The sequence below is a fragment of the Papilio machaon genome, chromosome 1, assembly GCF_912999745.1.
Source record: "Papilio machaon chromosome 1, ilPapMach1.1, whole genome shotgun sequence".
Classification (NCBI taxonomy): Eukaryota; Metazoa; Arthropoda; class Insecta; order Lepidoptera; family Papilionidae; genus Papilio; species Papilio machaon.
This window is the reverse complement of record NC_059986.1, coordinates 1-20,000: the sequence shown is the minus strand read 5'-3', so window position 1 is coordinate 20,000 and position 20,000 is coordinate 1. Positions and strand designations below refer to the sequence as shown.

General features: G+C 43.6%; 1 protein-coding gene across 1 annotated transcript; it reads left to right on the top strand.

The window, feature by feature from the left end:
* Positions 1-7,840: 7,840 nt before the first annotated feature.
* Positions 7,841-9,973, top strand: LOC123721303 (spermatogenesis-associated protein 21-like). Its single transcript, XM_045679685.1, has one exon. The coding sequence runs from the start codon at positions 7,841-7,843 to the stop codon at positions 9,971-9,973; it is 2,133 nt and encodes a 710-aa protein (XP_045535641.1).
* Positions 9,974-20,000: the final 10,027 nt, after the last annotated feature.

Genomic DNA, 20,000 nt, shown 5'->3' with positions numbered 1-20,000 from the left:
ACTTACATGTTTATTTTATATTATGTTTACAAAGTGCCATGTTGGTATTTACTGTGGATTTATCAGTGTTTACAATTATTCTGGTTTTTATAATGCTTAATTCCACTTATTATGTTATAATTATCAATTAAGGTTTACAATTTTACTTAATTAATGGTACTATAAACATTTTTATTTTTAATCTTTTGTAATTTTACTTTACATTCTTTGTACCTGTTTTACTTGTTTACTTTACTTGTTTGTTCACAATATTTGTTGTTATTTATATTATAAACCATTATACTTGGTTGACTGATATTTGTATGATTTTGTCTCGGTGCCTTTTATATGCAATTTTACAAATTCTTCAAATCTCCATCCCTGCCTGTATATGTTTTATTTTTATATGATTCTATATGCATATGTGTGTGTTGTGTGTGTGTTTTAATTTGTTTTTATGTATTGTATATACTTGTGTTTATGTGAGTGTTGTTTGATTGGTATGTTTACTTTGTATTGTGTTGTTGTATTTTGAGTGTTATGTGTACACATTGTGTTTGTGTTATGTATTGTTTGTGTTTATGTATGTTTGTATTTTGTGTGCGTTTGTGTGTGTTTGTTTATATTTTTGTATATGTATTGGGTGTATGTTATACCTAAGTGTGATATACATATATATTTTAGTATTGTGGTTTGGTTGTTTTGTTTTATAAGTTTACTAATTTGTATAATACTATAGTTGTGAGTAATATATTAAATAAATATTTTGTGAATTTTGTTTTAGTCGCTGTGTTATACTTTTTATGTATAGTGTGTTATTTAATGTTAGTATAAATCCACTTTTACTGTTTTACAATGATTATTATTTTTTTAAATTTTGTTTGCATGTTTATTTACAATATTTGTTTATTATTTAATTTGTATAAAACTGTAATAGTGGTTTGTTTATATACCTAAGTGTGATGTACATATATATTTTAATATTGTGGTTTGGTTGTTTTGTTTTATAAATTTACTAGTTTGTATAATACTATAATTGTGAGTAATATATTAAATAAAATATTTATATGAGTATTGTTTTATTCGCTGTGTTATACTTTTTATGTATAGTGTGTTATTTAATGTTAGTATAAATCCACTTTTACTGTTTTACAATGGTTATTATTTTTAAAAATTTTTTGCATATTTATTTTACAATATTTGTATTTTATTTAGTTTGTATAAAACTGTAAAAGTGGTTTGTTTGTGAATGTGTGTGTTTATGTATTTTCTTAGCTTGTGTATGTGTATGTTATTATGTGTGTTTATATATTTATTTATATATTGTATATATGTATATTATAATGTGTTTAGTTGTGTTTGTGTTATATTTATGTATATGTATGTGAAATCTATGAGTATGCTATTGTTGACCGTGCTATTTGTTCCCATTTTCTTCTTATTGGGCATTCCTGGCTGAATGCGTTGTGATTGTGGTTGTTTACTTTTGCTTGCTTACAGTTACAGCATGTGGGTTCAGATTTGTTTTTCCATTCTTCACATTCAGATCGTCTGTGGGATCCTCCACAGTGGCTACATTTTTCTTCTTTATCTTTGCAGAACCGTTTGGGATGTCCATAACCCAGGCAGGTCGAGCATTGGATCAATGGTGATTGGTCTTCTACACGTAGCTTTTGTAAGTCTATCCGGACTTTACCAGCTTCCATCATGCTCTTCCAGACCTGGGGGGGGACTCTTATTACTACATGATTTGTTTGCGGATTTTTTGCTTTCTTTTTGTAGAGGATTTCCATTTTGTCTGTTTCAGTGTAGTTATTGAAAATATCTTTGTTTTGTTTCTGTAGGGCTGCCAGTATTTCCTCATCGGTGTTGTAGTTTAGTACATCCCTAATAACAACCAATGGGTTTTTGTTTTGTATATCCTGCACGTTTAGGTTTTCTGTATCTTTTAATTTTTCTTTTACTAGTTCTCTTTCTTTTTCTGTTTTAAAACCTATAATTATTTTCTGGTCCTTAGCTTTTCTTATTCTTTCTATTTCGACACCTCCCTCTTTAGCCTGAAGGGCCTTTCTAATTTTATCTAGAACCTCCTCTCCTGTATCTATTGGATTTTTAGATGTGATCTTTATAGAGTGTAGTGTTTGTTCTATTGTTTTTATTGGTGTGTTAGATGTTACTACTGATGCGTATGTTTTGCTTCTGTTGTTTTCGGTGTTTTGGTTTTTTATTATATTTTCGTTTAATTCTTCTATTCTTTTGCTGTTTTCTTGAATGATTTTGTTTCCCCTCTCCGTAATGCTTGCATATGTTTCTATTTGTTTGCTTATTCCATTCTCAAGTTTTTCCAATTTGTTCAAGTTATCCAGGGTGTCCAGTTTGTCCAACTTGTCCAATTTTACCGAATTTATTATGTTAGTCCTTCCCATCCCTTCCAACTCTTTGCGTATAATGTCCATCGTTTTGTTGTTCTCTGCGAGGAGTTTTGAGTGTTCCTCTATTTTCTGTGAAAAATTTCTATATTCATTAGTACTTGGGGGTGGGGGTGGAGAGGGGGGGAGATGGGTGGAGTTTGTGTTCTTTCTTAGGTTGCTTGATTCGAGTTCTTTGATGGTTTCCTTGAAGACTTTGAAGAGGCGCTTTACGGCGTTTTCGATTCCTTCTTTTATTTCTCTTTTAAGGTTTCTGGAGTTGTTTAGATTTATAAGGGCTTGTTTGTGGGCTGATTTCGCCTCTTCTATGTAGCTGTGGAGGGTGTTTGTTTCCCTAGTTGGTGTTTTATTTTCTTTTCTTTCTAGTAGTGATGTGTGTGCGAGGTAGGTGTAGTATTCTGATTCAGAATCGGTTTCCATTTCACTATACTGTGGTATGTATATATTACTGTGTGCTGGTGTGGTTATTTCTGCAACTTCCTGTGTGGACGATGGTCTTTGTTTGGTTGGTGTTCGTTGCATGTTGTTTAGTGATATTTGTTTTATAATAGTTACTATCTGAGTCTAAATTCAAAATATTCTGTAAATATTTGCCGTTAGAATGGGTTGCGGTCCTAATATTATGGAGTTTGATAAGAATGATTGGGTACGGGCTGTGATTCACTAGAGTGATTTAACTGATTAATATTTATGTTTTCAAATAAGTATCTATTCGCTTGTTGGTGTAATTAATGTTGATTGTAGTTGCAAATAATTATAATGATGATATCAATACAGTGATAATACTTATTAAACTAATCTTATACTATATGTGCACAAGTATTATTACGAACAATTAAAGCGAGTGACACACAACAGTACTTAAAATAATTTTAATATTTTTAAAGAATGTTTAATAATTTTCTATATAGATGTTAATTCTAATTTAGTTATATACAACAATTATTTTATAAAAATGGTAAGTTTAATTATCTAAATTTAACTTATTAATGGTATATTTGTTCGTTACTCTTATATTTAATGGTTTAATTTTAGTTTTACTTAGTATTAACTTCTAATCTAATAACTAGTAATTATTTGTAATTTATGAAATAATAAAATTAAATGTATTAAATGTATCAATTATTTTTCTATTTCTTCCACCCTGTTGTGTGTCAGTCTTTATTTCTTAATTTGTTATCTTTAGTTAAACTTTTCGTCACTAGGTGGCTCTAGTTCAAATACAGTTGTAATACAAGTGTTTAAACTTAAGCTGGTGACACACGACAGTTTTTGAATTAATATAATATATTGAAGTTCTAAATATGTTTATGTAGGGTTTATAATCTATTTCCGCTATGTGTATTATTTAATTTATTTAATATTATACTAATTTGGTGAATTTCTTATGAAGTGTAATACGTTACACTTGAAATATGTTAATTATTCTAATTAAATTCTATTTCTTTTTACTATGGTGTGTGACTGTCTTTATATTTTATTACTGTTATCTACAGTTCAGCTTTTCGCCGCTAGATGTCACCAACTTTAATTCACAGTCAGAGTACAATGGATTTTTCCAGAACAACTTAAGTGGATTACACACAACAAGAATATTTATTTGATATGATATTTTGAAATTTCTATTTCTATTTTAATTTGATTGATAAGTGAAAGTATTTAGTTTTGATTTCTTAATTTGTTCTAGCTATTTCTAATTAACAATTATTTTATAAGTTTTGAATTTTTATTTAGTTATATGGATTCAAAATTTTCTTTACACAATTTATTTTCCTAGTTTAATATTAATCTAATTACTAATGTTTAATGCTTTAATTAAATGTTTTGACTAAATCAGACTGAGAATGTTAAAGAGTTAAATTATTCGTTATACTAATACTATAAACTTAATATTTTTAAAATCTTCCTTTCGGTGTGTGTGCAATCCTCCTTATGTCTTGGCCTTGGGTGAGTGGTTTCCGCTTCTTACCACTAGATGTCGCCGGCTGCACGTGTGTTTAAAATTTTGTTTTTTGCTGTATTTTAGTATTAAACCTTTGTAAACTTCAGTTTTTTCACTGTATTCAAGTACACTACACTTAGATGAAATCCTGTATGTATTCCACTTCCCACTTTACACACAGTATTTAAAACAGCACGTGTTTGAAGTTAAAAGTATTTGTAAAATTTTATTCAATAATGAGAAAAATCAAATTTATATACTGCAAGAAAGGTCCATTTATACTGATTCCAATGATATAATTTAATATATAGGTCCTCGATTTACTTTCGGAGTTATTCCTCTGCGAAATTTTTGACTCTAACGGTTTTTAGTTTTTGCTTCATAACTTTCCACTAGATTGTCCAAAATTCACGATTCTTTCACTATTAGACGCACAACACTGAGACGCATCCAACGGTATACGACACTTTATAATTCTGCAACTTTTTTCTGCAACTTAAGATTTTCTTGCTCTAGAGCCGCGCGGAACGATCCGTTCGCCTTGGCGGTTGGCACGCGACTGGTTAGGTTAGGTTAGGTTAGGTTAGGTTAGGTTAGGTTAGGTTAGGTTAGGTTAGGTTAGGTTAGGTTAGGTTAGGTTAGGTTAGGTTAGGTTAGGTTAGGTTAGGTTAGGTTAGGTTAGGTTAGGTTAGGTTAGGTTAGGTTAGGTTAGGTTAGGTTAGGTTAGGTTAGGTTAGGTTAGGTTAGGTTAGGTTAGGTTAGGTTAGGTTAGGTTAGGTTAGGTTAGGTTAGGTTAGGTTAGGTTAGGTTAGGTTAGGTTAGGTTAGGTTAGGTTAGGTTAGGTTAGGTTAGGTTAGGTTAGGTTAGGTTAGGTTAGGTTAGGTTAGGTTAGGTTAGGTTAGGTTAGGTTAGGTTAGGTTAGGTTAGGTTAGGTTAGGTTAGGTTAGGTTAGGTTAGGTTAGGTTAGGTTAGGTTAGGTTAGGTTAGGTTAGGTTAGGTTAGGTTAGGTTAGGTTAGGTTAGGTTAGGTTAGGTTAGGTTAGGTTAGGTTAGGTTAGGTTAGGTTAGGTTAGGTTAGGTTAGGTTAGGTTAGGTTAGGTTAGGTTAGGTTAGGTTAGGTTAGGTTAGGTTAGGTTAGGTTAGGTTAGGTTAGGTTAGGTTAGGTTAGGTTAGGTTAGGTTAGGTTAGGTTAGGTTAGGTTAGGTTAGGTTAGGTTAGGTTAGGTTAGGTTAGGTTAGGTTAGGTTAGGTTAGGTTAGGTTAGGTTAGGTTAGGTTAGGTTAGGTTAGGTTAGGTTAGGTTAGGTTAGGTTAGGTTAGGTTAGGTTAGGTTAGGTTAGGTTAGGTTAGGTTAGGTTAGGTTAGGTTAGGTTAGGTTAGGTTAGGTTAGGTTAGGTTAGGTTAGGTTAGGTTAGGTTAGGTTAGGTTAGGTTAGGTTAGGTTAGGTTAGGTTAGGTTAGGTTAGGTTAGGTTAGGTTAGGTTAGGTTAGGTTAGGTTAGGTTAGGTTAGGTTAGGTTAGGTTAGGTTAGGTTAGGTTAGGTTAGGTTAGGTTAGGTTAGGTTAGGTTAGGTTAGGTTAGGTTAGGTTAGGTTAGGTTAGGTTAGGTTAGGTTAGGTTAGGTTAGGTTAGGTTAGGTTAGGTTAGGTTAGGTTAGGTTAGGTTAGGTTAGGTTAGGTTAGGTTAGGTTAGGTTAGGTTAGGTTAGGTTAGGTTAGGTTAGGTTAGGTTAGGTTAGGTTAGGTTAGGTTAGGTTAGGTTAGGTTAGGTTAGGTTAGGTTAGGTTAGGTTAGGTTAGGTTAGGTTAGGTTAGGTTAGGTTAGGTTAGGTTAGGTTAGGTTAGGTTAGGTTAGGTTAGGTTAGGTTAGGTTAGGTTAGGTTAGGTTAGGTTAGGTTAGGTTAGGTTAGGTTAGGTTAGGTTAGGTTAGGTTAGGTTAGGTTAGGTTAGGTTAGGTTAGGTTAGGTTAGGTTAGGTTAGGTTAGGTTAGGTTAGGTTAGGTTAGGTTAGGTTAGGTTAGGTTAGGTTAGGTTAGGTTAGGTTAGGTTAGGTTAGGTTAGGTTAGGTTAGGTTAGGTTAGGTTAGGTTAGGTTAGGTTAGGTTAGGTTAGGTTAGGTTAGGTTAGGTTAGGTTAGGTTAGGTTAGGTTAGGTTAGGTTAGGTTAGGTTAGGTTAGGTTAGGTTAGGTTAGGTTAGGTTAGGTTAGGTTAGGTTAGGTTAGGTTAGGTTAGGTTAGGTTAGGTTAGGTTAGGTTAGGTTAGGTTAGGTTAGGTTAGGTTAGGTTAGGTTAGGTTAGGTTAGGTTAGGTTAGGTTAGGTTAGGTTAGGTTAGGTTAGGTTAGGTTAGGTTAGGTTAGGTTAGGTTAGGTTAGGTTAGGTTAGGTTAGGTTAGGTTAGGTTAGGTTAGGTTAGGTTAGGTTAGGTTAGGTTAGGTTAGGTTAGGTTAGGTTAGGTTAGGTTAGGTTAGGTTAGGTTAGGTTAGGTTAGGTTAGGTTAGGTTAGGTTAGGTTAGGTTAGGTTAGGTTAGGTTAGGTTAGGTTAGGTTAGGTTAGGTTAGGTTAGGTTAGGTTAGGTTAGGTTAGGTTAGGTTAGGTTAGGTTAGGTTAGGTTAGGTTAGGTTAGGTTAGGTTAGGTTAGGTTAGGTTAGGTTAGGTTAGGTTAGGTTAGGTTAGGTTAGGTTAGGTTAGGTTAGGTTAGGTTAGGTTAGGTTAGGTTAGGTTAGGTTAGGTTAGGTTAGGTTAGGTTAGGTTAGGTTAGGTTAGGTTAGGTTAGGTTAGGTTAGGTTAGGTTAGGTTAGGTTAGGTTAGGTTAGGTTAGGTTAGGTTAGGTTAGGTTAGGTTAGGTTAGGTTAGGTTAGGTTAGGTTAGGTTAGGTTAGGTTAGGTTAGGTTAGGTTAGGTTAGTCGCGCGCCGGTTGCCGTACCGTGTGCATCGCTTCCGTGTCGCTCCGCATTTAAAATTAGATAAATGTGGTAAAAAGTGAAGTGATTTACTCGTGTTATACATCGGGAGATGCGCCTCGGCGAGACGCATCTAGTGATATATAATACATAGTGGGCAGAGACCAAATTAGTTAAGTTTTTAGTGTTTTAGTGTTTTAACGGTTATTTCGGGCGTGGCACTTTTTCGTCAAAGACTAAAAAGTGCTTCGATTTCGATGTGTGATATATCGGGAGATGCGTCTCAGTGAGACAAATCGACCGATATAGTTTTTAGTGTGGATAGAGACCAAATTAGTTAAGTTTTTAGTGTTTAAGTGTTGTAACGGTCGTTTTGGGCGTGGCACTTTTACGACAAATTCCAAAAGTGTTCCGATTTCGACGTGTGATATACCGGGAGATGCGTCTCAGTGAGACAAGCCGACCGATATAGTTTTTAGGGTGGACAGAGACCATAATAGTTTAGTTTTTAGTGTTTAAGTGCGTATCTTAGTGTTTGTAGAACTTTACTTATGAAAAGTCTACAATCGCTATGAGCGACCGAAACAAAGCGGCTTACGACATGGGGGAGGACACCTCCATGTCGGACTACACGTGCTCGGAGGACGAGGGCGCCTCAGGGCGCCGGCTGGGAGCCGCGGGCGCCGCGTGCACCGAGGACGCCGCAAGGCAAAACAAGGGAGGTAAGCCGCGGTCAGCGGGCATGACATTAAGGTTCCGAACGGGAACGACCCATAAACGGCCGTTGGCCGCTACATCAGCGGATGAGGACGCCCCGGCCGTGGCGCATAAAGTGGCCTCCTCTTCGACGAGGGGCCGCGTTAGGCGCCCGGTAGGGGTGTACAGCTTCCTCAAGGAGGCAAAAGACTACCTGGCTGATGGGGGGGATAGTGAGGGGGAGGACCCCGACCCAACCTACCGTCCAAGCGGTAGGAAGACGAGCCCCGTAGTGGCCTCTGCAAAAGCCTCTGACGACGGGACCCCCGACGCCCTATCCAGGGGCACGGTCGAGGCCCTCGCCGAGGAGGCTCTCAAAAGTGTAGAAAAGATTAAGGAGGAGATTAAGAAGAGTAGCCACCTAAAGGGTACCGTGTGGGGCCAAATTAACCGGGCCACTAAATGCGTTGTTGAAGCGGTTGAGGGCCTCCGCGATATAACGCCAGATGAAGAGCAGCGCAGGCTCCGCGCGGACAATGCTCGCCTTTCAAGGGAGCTGGATATTGTCCGCAATGAGCTGCGTGCCTTCAAGCAGGCGTACGTCGAGTCGCAGCGGAAGTCCGCTGCAGCCCCGAAAGAGGCCACAGGGCCACAGCAGCCCAACTTTGAGGAGGTGCTAAGATACGCTATGGAGGAAATGAAGGGGCAACTCCTGCAGTCGGTAGGCGGGATGATCAATGCCCGCCTACAAGACCTGGAGATGCGCCTTCCTCCGGAGCCCGTCATGAGGCCCCCCCTGCGTGCCGACCAACGGCAGCCGCCGCCGCCCCGTCACAAGTCCCGGTCGGGGCTCGTGGAGGGCGCCATGGAGGTGGATGGGGAAGCCCAGCCATCCCCGGCGCCCACACCTAGGGCGGTAAAGAAGGCGCCGAAGAAGGGCGCTGCAAAGCGGCCGACTGCCCCCCCGCCACCTCCTCCCTCCAAGGGAAAACAGGGGGCAGGACAGGCAGACGCGACCCCTCCCCCCCCAACCGCTGGAACAAGTGGAGAGGGGGAAGCCCAGACGGGGACTGTGGGCAACTCCTGGTCCGAGGTTGTCCGGCGGAAGAAGAGGGGAAATGCCGCTGTCGCTGCTTATTCCCCCCCCTCAGCCGGAACAACCCGGCAGATCGCCCCGGCCCCACCAAAGGCCGTTAAAATCGTGGCCCCAAAAACCGCGGCCATAGTGGTGACCCTCAAGAAAGGGGCCACCATGACCAATGCGGAAGGGGCCACGACTGACGCGAAGTACACCGAGGTCCTGGCAAAGGCCAGGTCCTCGATATCCCTGAGGGAATTCGGTTTGGAGTCGGTCAAGATCCGAACGAGCATGACCGGCTCCAAACTGATGGAGGTCGGGGGGACCTCCCCCGAGGAAACTGCTGACCGCCTCGCCGCCGCCCTGGTGGAGGCAGTAGGCAGCTGGGCGGACATCACCCGCCCAACCAAAATGGCCGTCCTCAGGATCACCGGTCTGGATGACACGGTGACCACTGAGGAAGTGGCGGCCCAACTGGCATCGGTCGGCGGATGTCCCCCCGGCTCCATGAAAGTAGGCAACATCAGGCCGAGCTTCTGGGGCGGCGGCTCCGCCCTGATCAAGTGCCCAGCGACTGCTGCTAAGGCAATCGTGAAGGCGGGACGAGTGGCCATCGGATGGACGATGGCCACCGTCAAAGCAGTGGAGGCCCAGCCATTGCGATGCTATAAATGCATGATGCTGGGCCACACTCGCGCTCTATGCCCAGCGGAGGCAGAGAACGGGCGTCTCTGCTTCCGCTGCGGCAGTGAAGGGCACAAGTCGGCAGAGTGCGAGGCCCCCTGCAAATGCACCGTGTGTGCAACGACGGGGCGCCCACACTCACATGTGATGGGGGGTGCCAAGTGCACACCCCCGTCGGTGAAGGGCAAAGCCCCGTCGTCGAGCAGAGTGCCTCGCACTCAGCCCCAACCGCACGGCAGCCGAATGGCTGAGGAGGAAGAAATGCAGGTATCTTAATGCCAAGACACCTGCATTTCGACCTACTACAGACGAACACCAACCACTCTGCCAGGGCACAGGACTTGCTCATGCAGTGCCTGGCAGAGTGGAGAATTGCTGTTGCGGTCGTGGCTGAACCCTACTTTGTCCCCCCCCAACCCAGTTGGTTCGGGGACACAGAGGGATCAGTCGCCATTGTGGCGCCGCCTTCGAGCCCGCAACCCCTCTCCCTCAGGGAGCGAGGAGCGGGCTACGTGGCGGTGAACTGGGGAGAAGTAGTACTCATAGGAGTCTACTTCTCCCCAAACAGGAACCTCCGGCAATTCGAGAGGTTCCTGGATGGCCTGGAGCCGGTTGTGCAGAGAGCATCACCGGCCCAGGTCATCGTGATGGGGGACCTCAACGCTAAGTGCGCAGCGTGGGGGTCCTCCATCACTGACCTGAAAGGGGCGCTTCTCCGGGACTGGGCCGTCATGATCGGCTTAGTTCCGGAGAACCAAGGCAACGCCAACACGTGCGTGCGCCGACAAGGGGGATCAGTCGTGGACGTCACGTTCGCGACCCCCGGCATCGGTGCACGCATATCGTGTTGGCGTGTCCTTGAGGAGGTGGAGACCCTGTCCGATCATCTGTACATCCGGTTCAGGGTCTCCACCGCGCCCCAGGGGTCACAGGCCCGGACGGCGGCGGCAGGACGGCGAGGCGCCCAGGGCTTCCCAAAGTGGCAGCTCTCGCGCCTCGACCCTGACCTGGCGGAAGAAGCCGCCATCGTCCGGGCATGGGCGGAGGAACCCCCCCAAACGGTGGGGGTCGACGAGAGGGCGGTGAGATTTCGCCGTGATCTGACCGCCGTCTGCAACGCCGGAATGCCCAGGGCGCGACGTGGCTTCGCGCCCCGGGAAGGCGTGTACTGGTGGACGCAGGACCTAGCCGCCCTGCGCTCCGCCAGTAACGCCGCCCGACGGGCATTCACCCGGTGCCGCAGACGGCGGAACAGAACAGAGGAGGAGCTGGAACGCCTTCACACCGAGCTGAGCTCGGCAAAGAAGGCGTTCTCCAGCGCGATCAAGGCCGCCAAGGACTCTGCCTATGCGGAGTTCTTGGCGACCCTAGACGCAGACCCGTGGGGGCGCCCATACCGCATGGTGCGGGCGAAGTTGAAGGTGGCGCCCCCCACGGAAACGATGGAGCCGGCGGTCCTTAGCGCGGTGGTCGAAGGGCTGTTCCCGGATAGCCCTTCTTTTGTACCACCGCGCATGACAAGAGACATGCCGGCGGACATCGAGACGCTGAACCGGCCTGACGCTCTCGCCCCACCTCCGATAACGACGGAGGAAATGGCCAGGGCGGCGGGCCGGCTCAGGGGGACCCGCAAGGCCCCGGGGCCAGACGGAGTGCCTGGCAAGGTTTTGCACATTGCGCTGGAACACCTCGGGGAACGCCTCCGCAGACTGTTTAACGACTGTCTAGCGGAGGGGCGTTTCCCCGGGGTGTGGAAGGAGGGGCGGCTGGTGTTGCTGAGGAAGGAGGGTCACCCCGTCGACTCTCCTTCCGGCCACCGGCCGCTCGTGATGCTGGATGAGGCTGGGAAGCTACTCGAAAGAGTATTGGCTTCCCGAATCATCCAGCATCTGGAGACGGAAGGGCCGCAGCTCTCCGAGAACCAGTTCGGGTTCCGGTCCGGGCGATCCACTCTGGACGCCCTGACCGCCCTGAAAAGGTTCTCGGAGGATGCGGCCGAGAGGGGACAGGGGGCGATGGCGGTGTCACTCGACATCGCCAACGCCTTCGGCTCCCTCCCCTTCGGAGTTATAGAGGAGGCACTTCGGTACCACGAACTGCCCCTCTATCTCCGGAGGATTGTGGGACACTACCTGCGAGAGCGGGTAGTGTCCTACATGGGGAGGGAGGGAAGAGAGGAGCGGCGGATGGCCTCCGGTGTTCCTCAGGGGTCCGTCCTAGGACCCCTGCTTTGGAACATCGGCTTTGACTGGGCCATCCGCGGGGAGGTGCTGCCCCGGATGGCTGTCATTTGCTACGCGGATGACACGATGATAGCCGTCCGGGACACCACCTGGAGGAAAGTCAAGAGGAGGGCGGAAGCCGGGGCCACCCTGTTGGTCCGGAGGATCGAGGCGCTCGGACTCCGCGTGGCACTCCACAAAACCGAGGCCCTCTGCTTCAAAGGGCCGAGGTGGAGAGTGCCCGCAGGAGCGACCCTCCGGATCAACGGGGACGAGGTCGAGGTTAAGGCCCGGATCAAGTATCTTGGCCTTATCCTCGATGGGGGTTGGCGTTTCGGAGATCACTTTCGGACGCTAACCCCCCGACTCGTCGGCGCGGCTTCCGCACTCGCCAGGCTCCTCCCGAACCTGAGAGGTCCGGGCGTGCAGGTGAGACGACTGTACGCCATGGTCGTTCGCAGTATGGCCCTGTACGGCGCGCCGATATGGGCAGAAGCCCTTGACGCGCCAAACAGGGCCCTCCTCCGCAGGCCGCAGCGCATCGTTGCGGTGCGCGCATGCATGGCCTACCGCACGGTTGGCCATGCAGCGGCCTGCGCTTTGGCCGGCACTCCCCCGTGGGAGATAGAAGCGGGTGTGCTGGCCGAAGCGTACCGGGAGCGGGCCGAGCAGAGAGCTCGGGGCGAAGCCCCGGCTCCAGAGGAGCTCGCCCGGTCCCGGGCGGAAAGAAAGCGAGCGACCATAGAGCTGTGGGCTGCTGGCCTAGCGGACGCCGAATACGGCGCCCGCACCATAGAGGCCATACGCCCACGGCTCTCGGACTGGTGCGGGAGGCGCCACGGCGCAATCACATATAGACTTTCGCAGATGCTGACAGGCCACGGGTGCTTCGGGCGATACCTTCACCGAATACGAAGAGAGGAAACGATGTCGTGCCACGAGTGCGGCGCTGATGAGGACACCGCGCAACACACCCTTCAGGTATGTACAGCGTGGTCCGAAGAGCGCCGCACTCTGGTAGCGGCGATTGGTGATGACCTCTCACTCCCAGGCGTAATTCGCGCCATGCTGGGCAGTGAGGGGTCATGGGAGGCGGTTTCCTCCTTCTGCGAAATTGTAATTTCGCAGAAGGAGGAAAGGGAGCGAGAGCGCGAGGATAATCCCCTCGCGCCCCCGCTCAGACGCAGGAGAGTGGGGAGAAGGAGGCGGGGTTTCGCCGCCGTACTTCTCCCCGCAAACCATGCGTGAGAGGGAGGCCCCTTCAGGGCGATAACGCAGGCGGGGCCACGGAAGAAAGCTAAAGCGTTCCCGTGGCGCCCGCCATAATGCGTTAGAGGGCAGTCAGGTTTTAGTGGGTATTCCGGTCACCTTCTGTGGCCGGCGAGTCCCACACTCCCTACGCCATTGCACAGCCCGGCGTAGGCGTGCGTAAACGCATTTCCTGACTTTAAAAAAAAAAAAAAAAAAAAAAAAAAAAAAAAAAAAAAAAAAAAAAAAGGTTAGGTTAGGTTAGGTTAGGTTAGGTTAGGTTAGGTTAGGTTAGGTTAGGTTAGGTTAGGTTAGGTTAGGTTAGGTTCCACGGACCTGCTCGGTTGTCCGAGTGGGCGGAGAGGAGTACTCCGACGTGGCGCGTCCCCGGGTGGTGGATAGGGGAACGCCCCGGCTTCGGCTGGGGTAGGGCTTCGGCCCCGCGAACCAAACTCTAGGGTCGGTCATCGTGTTGGGTGTTGCACATGACCGACCCACCTGGAGAGGGCCGTCAGTGGTGGGTCACAGCAGTGACTCCGCCCTGACCATGCCCAACCGGGGTCGCACCGGCAGATGCGACGTGGTGGGGCCGCGGGGGGTGTGGGTGGGTACTGGTTTATCCTGCCCATCTTACAGCCCTCGTGGCCGGATGTGGGGTGAGGTCGTGGGGGCTGTGGGTGGGTAACCCCCTGCAGCCCTCGTGGCCAGATGTGAGGAGACGGATGGATGTGTGATGGAGAGGCCGAGGGGGGATACTGGTTTTCCAGTCCCCTCTGCGGCACGTAGAGTAGGGCAGAGGGCGGGCCGTTTGGTTCCGCCGGTGGGGGCTGGGGTGGTAGGACAAAAAAGATCCTACCTCTCTGGCTCTCACCACTTAGGGAGAGGCGCTTCGGCGCCAGACGCACGGCCCGAGCTTTGGTTAAGGCCCAGCTGATACAAAGCTCGGGTCACCGCGTGTAGGTGGGCATGAGGGTTTTTAGTGGGTATGGCTGAACGACTGTAGGCGAGTCCCACACTCCCTGCGCCATTGCACTGCCCGGCGCAGGGGTACGGAAGTGTATTTTCCCTCGTTACAAAAAAAAAAAAAAAAAAAAGGTTAGGTTAGGTTAGGTTAGGTTAGGTTAGGTTAGGTTAGGTTAGGTTAGGTTAGGTTAGGTTAGGTTAGGTTAGGTTAGGTTAGGTTAGGTTAGGTTAGGTTAGGTTAGGTTAGGTTAGGTTAGGTTAGGTTAGGTTAGGTTAGGTTAGGTTAGGTTAGGTTAGGTTAGGTTAGGTTAGGTTAGGTTAGGTTAGGTTAGGTTAGGTTAGGTTAGGTTAGGTTAGGTTAGGTTAGGTTAGGTTAGGTTAGGTTAGGTTAGGTTAGGTTAGGTTAGGTTAGGTTAGGTTAGGTTAGGTTAGGTTAGGTTAGGTTAGGTTAGGTTAGGTTAGGTTAGGTTAGGTTAGGTTAGGTTAGGTTAGGTTAGGTTAGGTTAGGTTAGGTTAGGTTAGGTTAGGTTAGGTTAGGTTAGGTTAGGTTAGGTTAGGTTAGGTTAGGTTAGGTTAGGTTAGGTTAGGTTAGGTTAGGTTAGGTTAGGTTAGGTTAGGTTAGGTTAGGTTAGGTTAGGTTAGGTTAGGTTAGGTTAGGTTAGGTTAGGTTAGGTTAGGTTAGGTTAGGTTAGGTTAGGTTAGGTTTTTTTTTTTTTTTTTTTTTTTTTTTTTTTTTTTTTTTTTTTTTTTTTTTTTTTTTTTTTTTTTTTTTTTTTTTTTTTTTTTTTTTTTTTTTTTTTTTTTTTTCCCGTAATCCCCCGACATATTTTCGGGTCGGAGACTTTATTAACTCTTTATTTTATTACAATTTGTTAAAAGTTCTTATATGTGTAAGTTTAGTACTAAATAATGGTGCAAATATTGCTGCAATGTGCGGCTTTACTCTGGGTATGAGGACATACCCTCAAGGAAGCCGCACTGGTACTTGGCCGTTTTTGCCGCAATATTTGCACCATTATTTTACAATTTCCTAATATTGTAGACCCTATTGGCTTTAAACGTGTTTTCTTGCATTTTTCAGATTTCCGCTGGATGGCTGCTGTGTTCTTTTGCTTGATTGAGAAGATGGTTTGTATATTTTTTATTTTTCTTTCATTTGTACTACTGACTTTTCCTTTATTGATTTTAATTCCAGTAGATTTCCCCGGATCTGGGAAAGGTATGGACGACGCGGTCCATAAGAGGCCGCCCTCCGTTTGTGGTTGGTGGCATAGATAGGCACGCCACCCCTCTTTTGTTACTTTTTTGTTATCCCCATTTTCATCCACTCCTCTCTCAGTCCGTTGTCCTCTCCATTTAGTGCTGCTTATGGTGTCCATAGCACATCTGATTCCATTTTTCCTCTCCGGAACCAAAAGCGACATTGATGGCGTAGACCATGCAAGGCTGCTCTCCGCAAATGCTTGGCGACATAGATGAGCATGTCGCCCCCCATTTGTTACATTGTTGTTTGCCTTGTTTTCCTCAACGCCGCTTTCGGGCCCTTGATGATCCAGGTAAGTGCTATTTGTGGTGTCCCTAACGTGTCCGTTTTTATTGTCTCTCTCGGAAACCGAGGACAGTGTGGATGTCGCTGACCATACGAGGCCGCTCTCCGTAAGTGCTTGGTGGCATAGATAAGCATGCCACCCCACTTTTATTACGTTCCTGTGTACCTCGATATCCTCCACATCGCCCTCGGACCGTTGATTCGTCAAGTTGTTTTTATCGTACTTGGCTTCGGTATTTTCCTCCGGAAACGTTTTCGGCGCGATTGTCGCGAACCATATGAGGTCGCTCTCCACGAGTGCTTGGTGGCATAGATCAACATGCCACCCCGCATTTGTGACCTTTTTGTGTATCTTTTCTAGTTTCGCACCGCTTTCGGTCCTTTGGATTTTCCCGTCGCTTTTACACCATGGGCCTTGATTGCTCGGGACAACCTCAGCAATACGTGATGGCGGTTCGCGCTATTGCATCCCATCTTCTCCGTATTGGACATTCCCGATCAAAGATGTTGTGATCAAGTTTGTCCATCCCTTCCTGTCTGCAGTGGTAACATTCTGGTTTCTTCCCCATTTTATATGCCTCGCAGTTTGCTTTCCTATGCCCGAAGTCCCCGCAGTGACTGCATAATTCTTCCAGAGATTTACATAGTCGTAGCGGGTGCCCATACTCGAGGCAGTTCGCACACTGCACGAGAGGCGATTGATCTTCAACGCGCACTCTCTGCAGGTCGATCCGCACTCTGCCCACCTCGGTCATTTTTCTCCATAGTTGTGGAGGCACCCGTAGGACTATGTGTCGGGTGTGGATATTTCTTGTATGTTTTTATAGACGATTTCAATTTCCTCTATCCCCTCTACATCTTTCAACATTTCTTTATTTTGAATTTTCAGTGCTGTTAATATTTCTTCATCCGTGTTATAGTTAAAAACGTCTTTAAGTACTACTAGGGGATTCTTGTTTTTGATATCCTTCACTTCTAGATGTTCCTCAGCCTTCTTTAGTCTTTTCTTTAATTTATTCCTTTCTTCTTCTGTCTCACACCCAACGATCACCTTTCTATCCTTTGCCTTCCTTATTTTGTCCACACATACTCCTCCGTCTTTGGCATTAACCACTTTTCTTATTCTATTTAGTACCTCCTCTCCTGTCTCAGTTTCGTCCTTGGAAGTTACCACAACAGAGTGTAAAGTTTTCTGTTGCGGTATCTTTACTCCTTGTGTCACTGCGTTGGCATATGTGTAGTTTTGTTTGTGAGCTACTTTCTGTTCCTCCAATGTATGTTTTAACTCATTAATTTTTTCATTGCTCTGTTGTAATAGCTCAGCTTGCTTTTCCATTTTCTCAATTAAAATTTTGCCGAATTTTTCAATTTTATCCATTTCCCGCTCTTTTTCAATTTCTGGTTCTGGTTTCTTTTCTTCTTTCTTCTTCTTTCCTCCTTCGTTCTCTCCCTTACCCTGTATTTCTTCTTCCAGTTCCTTAATTATTTTATAAAGGATGTCTATGGCTAGGGAGACTTCGTTTTTAATTTCAGTCTTGATGTTTCTCGACTGTGACAGGTGTATTTTCGCCTTACTCACCCATGCTTTTGCTTCTGTAGCCCTGTTTCTATACTTCGGAGAGTTATCGGATGTGTCTTTATTTGTATCTTTATTTATGTTTAGTTTGATGTTCAATTTTTTGTGAGCTTCTTTGACTAAGTTTCCTTTTTCTTTTTCGGGAGGAGTGGATTTATCTGCGGGGGCCATTTTGGAGGTCCCCGGTCTGTCCATGTCAGGGGAAAGAGCCCTGCCAGCCCTCTTTTCCGGTGTACGAATGCCGAACATGGTCGGGGGATCGTGTCAATATAGACTTAAAACAATGTCAATATAAATATTAAAATAAAGATAAAAAATTTTTAAAGATACAAATTTGTTTTGTTTTAAGAGCTTAAAATTTTACAAACTAAGGGGCAATAGGCCCTGTCAATAGACTTACACTAGTATTGTGGGCAAAAACCCTTACAATACACTAACTTATATCTAGATAACTATTTGGGCAAAAGCGCCTGTCAGAATATTAATAGCAAACTTATAACTAATATTGATGACAAAAGTCTAATCAATATATATACTTAAAACAACAAGGATTGACCCACTTTATAAATTCAATATTTATTTTAATACTTTGTTACCAACTAAGTATTAAACAAATATTGAGTCAAATATTAAATATTAAAACCTTTGTAAAGCAGTACTGAAATTAGAATTGAATTTAAAACTTAAAGATATTTCAGTACTGCTAGTTAATATAATGTGGATAAGCCTCTTAAAAGAATTTAATTTTAATTTAGTAGAATTAATATTAAAGTTTTATAGTTAAATAAAATTGATTAAAACAAAGTAAAAACAAATAAAACAGTTAAATTAAAGTAGTAATTAAGTAAGTTTGAGTTAAAACTTCTGGTCTTATCCACAGTATTTACACAATATATTATACAAAATTTTTAATTTACAATGGTAAAATTAATAATGAAATGTATATATTTATAATTAGAGTAAAACTAAATAAAATTAAAATTAAGATTTAAATTTTTTAAAATTAAAATTAAAGTTTTGGTCTTATCCTTGTTGTCTTACTAACGATGCCCTATTGTTACAGTGCCGGCCGCCGCATTCCTTTCTTTGTTCTCTTAATGACTTCGGGCGAGCTCTCGGCCACACAATGGGCGTATGCAACAACAATGTATTGTAAGTATCGTAAGTATTGTAAGTATTGTAAGTTTACGTAAACAAGTATTTTTGTTTATGTTTCACAAAAACTTTTTATTTTCAACTTCTTATATTTAATTTATGATTACAGCCAAAAATTTTTTTTAATTAAAGTCCACCTTTAAATAAATTAATAATTACAATAATTAACCAATTAATTAATTAATTAAAGTAATTAGGATTAAAAACAAAATTAAATTTAAAATTAAGTATAGATTTAAATATAGAATTCAGTCAATATTTAAAAATTTAAAAATTTTACTTACAATACAAGTTGGTTATTTAACTTTCTAATTTTACAATTTAATAAAGTAATACAATAATAAGGCAATAACGCCTGTCAGATTTTTACATAAACTTATCACTAATATTGCGGGCAATAGCCACGGTCAATATATTTAGTTAATTACAAAATTCCAATTAATTTAACAAATTTTTTCCGGGAGGGAATTTTTACAAAACTTTCTTTTGCTATTTTCTCCGGCCCCTTTCGTCCGATCTGGACGTTCGAGGTGTCAAAGTTATTTTTTCGTCGAGACCTTTCTTTTAAGACCACTCCCACTATTCTGGTACCAGTATTTCTGGTGCCAGTTTTTGGTTTCAAATTACGAAAAACCAAAATTTTATTTAAAATTAATTGTTTTTAAAATCTTAAATTATAGCTTCCCTGTTATATAGTGGGTCACTATGCTTTGTAGGTCATATTTACAATTATTTATAGATATATTTACACTTTTATGAAATTTTACAAAACTTTGTTTACCTTATTCTAAGTTGTTTCACACTAAAATCCTTAACTTTTTCTTGCACTTTTTTATTGTTTATTGTTCACTACACTGTCCTCTGTCTATTCACTATATTTTCTTATCAATTAATCCTTAATGTCCTTATATTTTCACCATTTTTTGTCAAAGTGTTTTAATCAATCACGACCTACTGTGATTAATTTGTCATAACTTTTAAAATACTAGCCTAAAAAATCCAAGAGAGGTATCAAAATGTTCGTCAGGAGTTGTAGATTCAGTTTTAATAAATTTCGATATAGGTCGCAGATTTACTTTTCGAGCTACGATTTTTTGAAAAAGGGGGAAATTTTTTCCCCACTTTCTGCCTCAATATCTCCTTTGTCTGATGTCCGATTTTAATTTTGATTACACCATCAATCTCGGTTTTTCGCAGGCTTTCCAACGAGGTGTGTCACGTCCCTCTAGAAGTCTTGGATCCAGGACCTCGTGTCCACGCGGTTTACTTCTGCAGGTGATTTTCCGCGGTTTTCCTCAGCGGAAAATTCTGGAAGCTGGCCGAGGACCTAGATCTCGTCAAGATCTTTCGATCGATACCCAAAAAAGGGTATGTTGTCGATCGTTTTCGAGCGGCGTTATTTTTTGAAGGTCAAATTTCTTCAAATTTTCAAGTTTTTTGGCTCTAAAAATTTCTTCTTTCACTTTTTTATTCTGAAACTTTCACTGTTCGAACCACCGGATTTTTGCGCGTCCAACGATATATCGCACTTATAATTTTGCGGAAATAATCCCACAACTTGGAATTTTTTCACGTTTTCGACGTACGGAG

Bases quoted from the DNA above. Each gene is read 5' to 3' on its own strand.
- LOC123721303 (XM_045679685.1), top strand. From the start codon at position 7,841: ATGGGGGAGGACACCTCCATGTCGGACTACACGTGCTCGGAGGACGAG.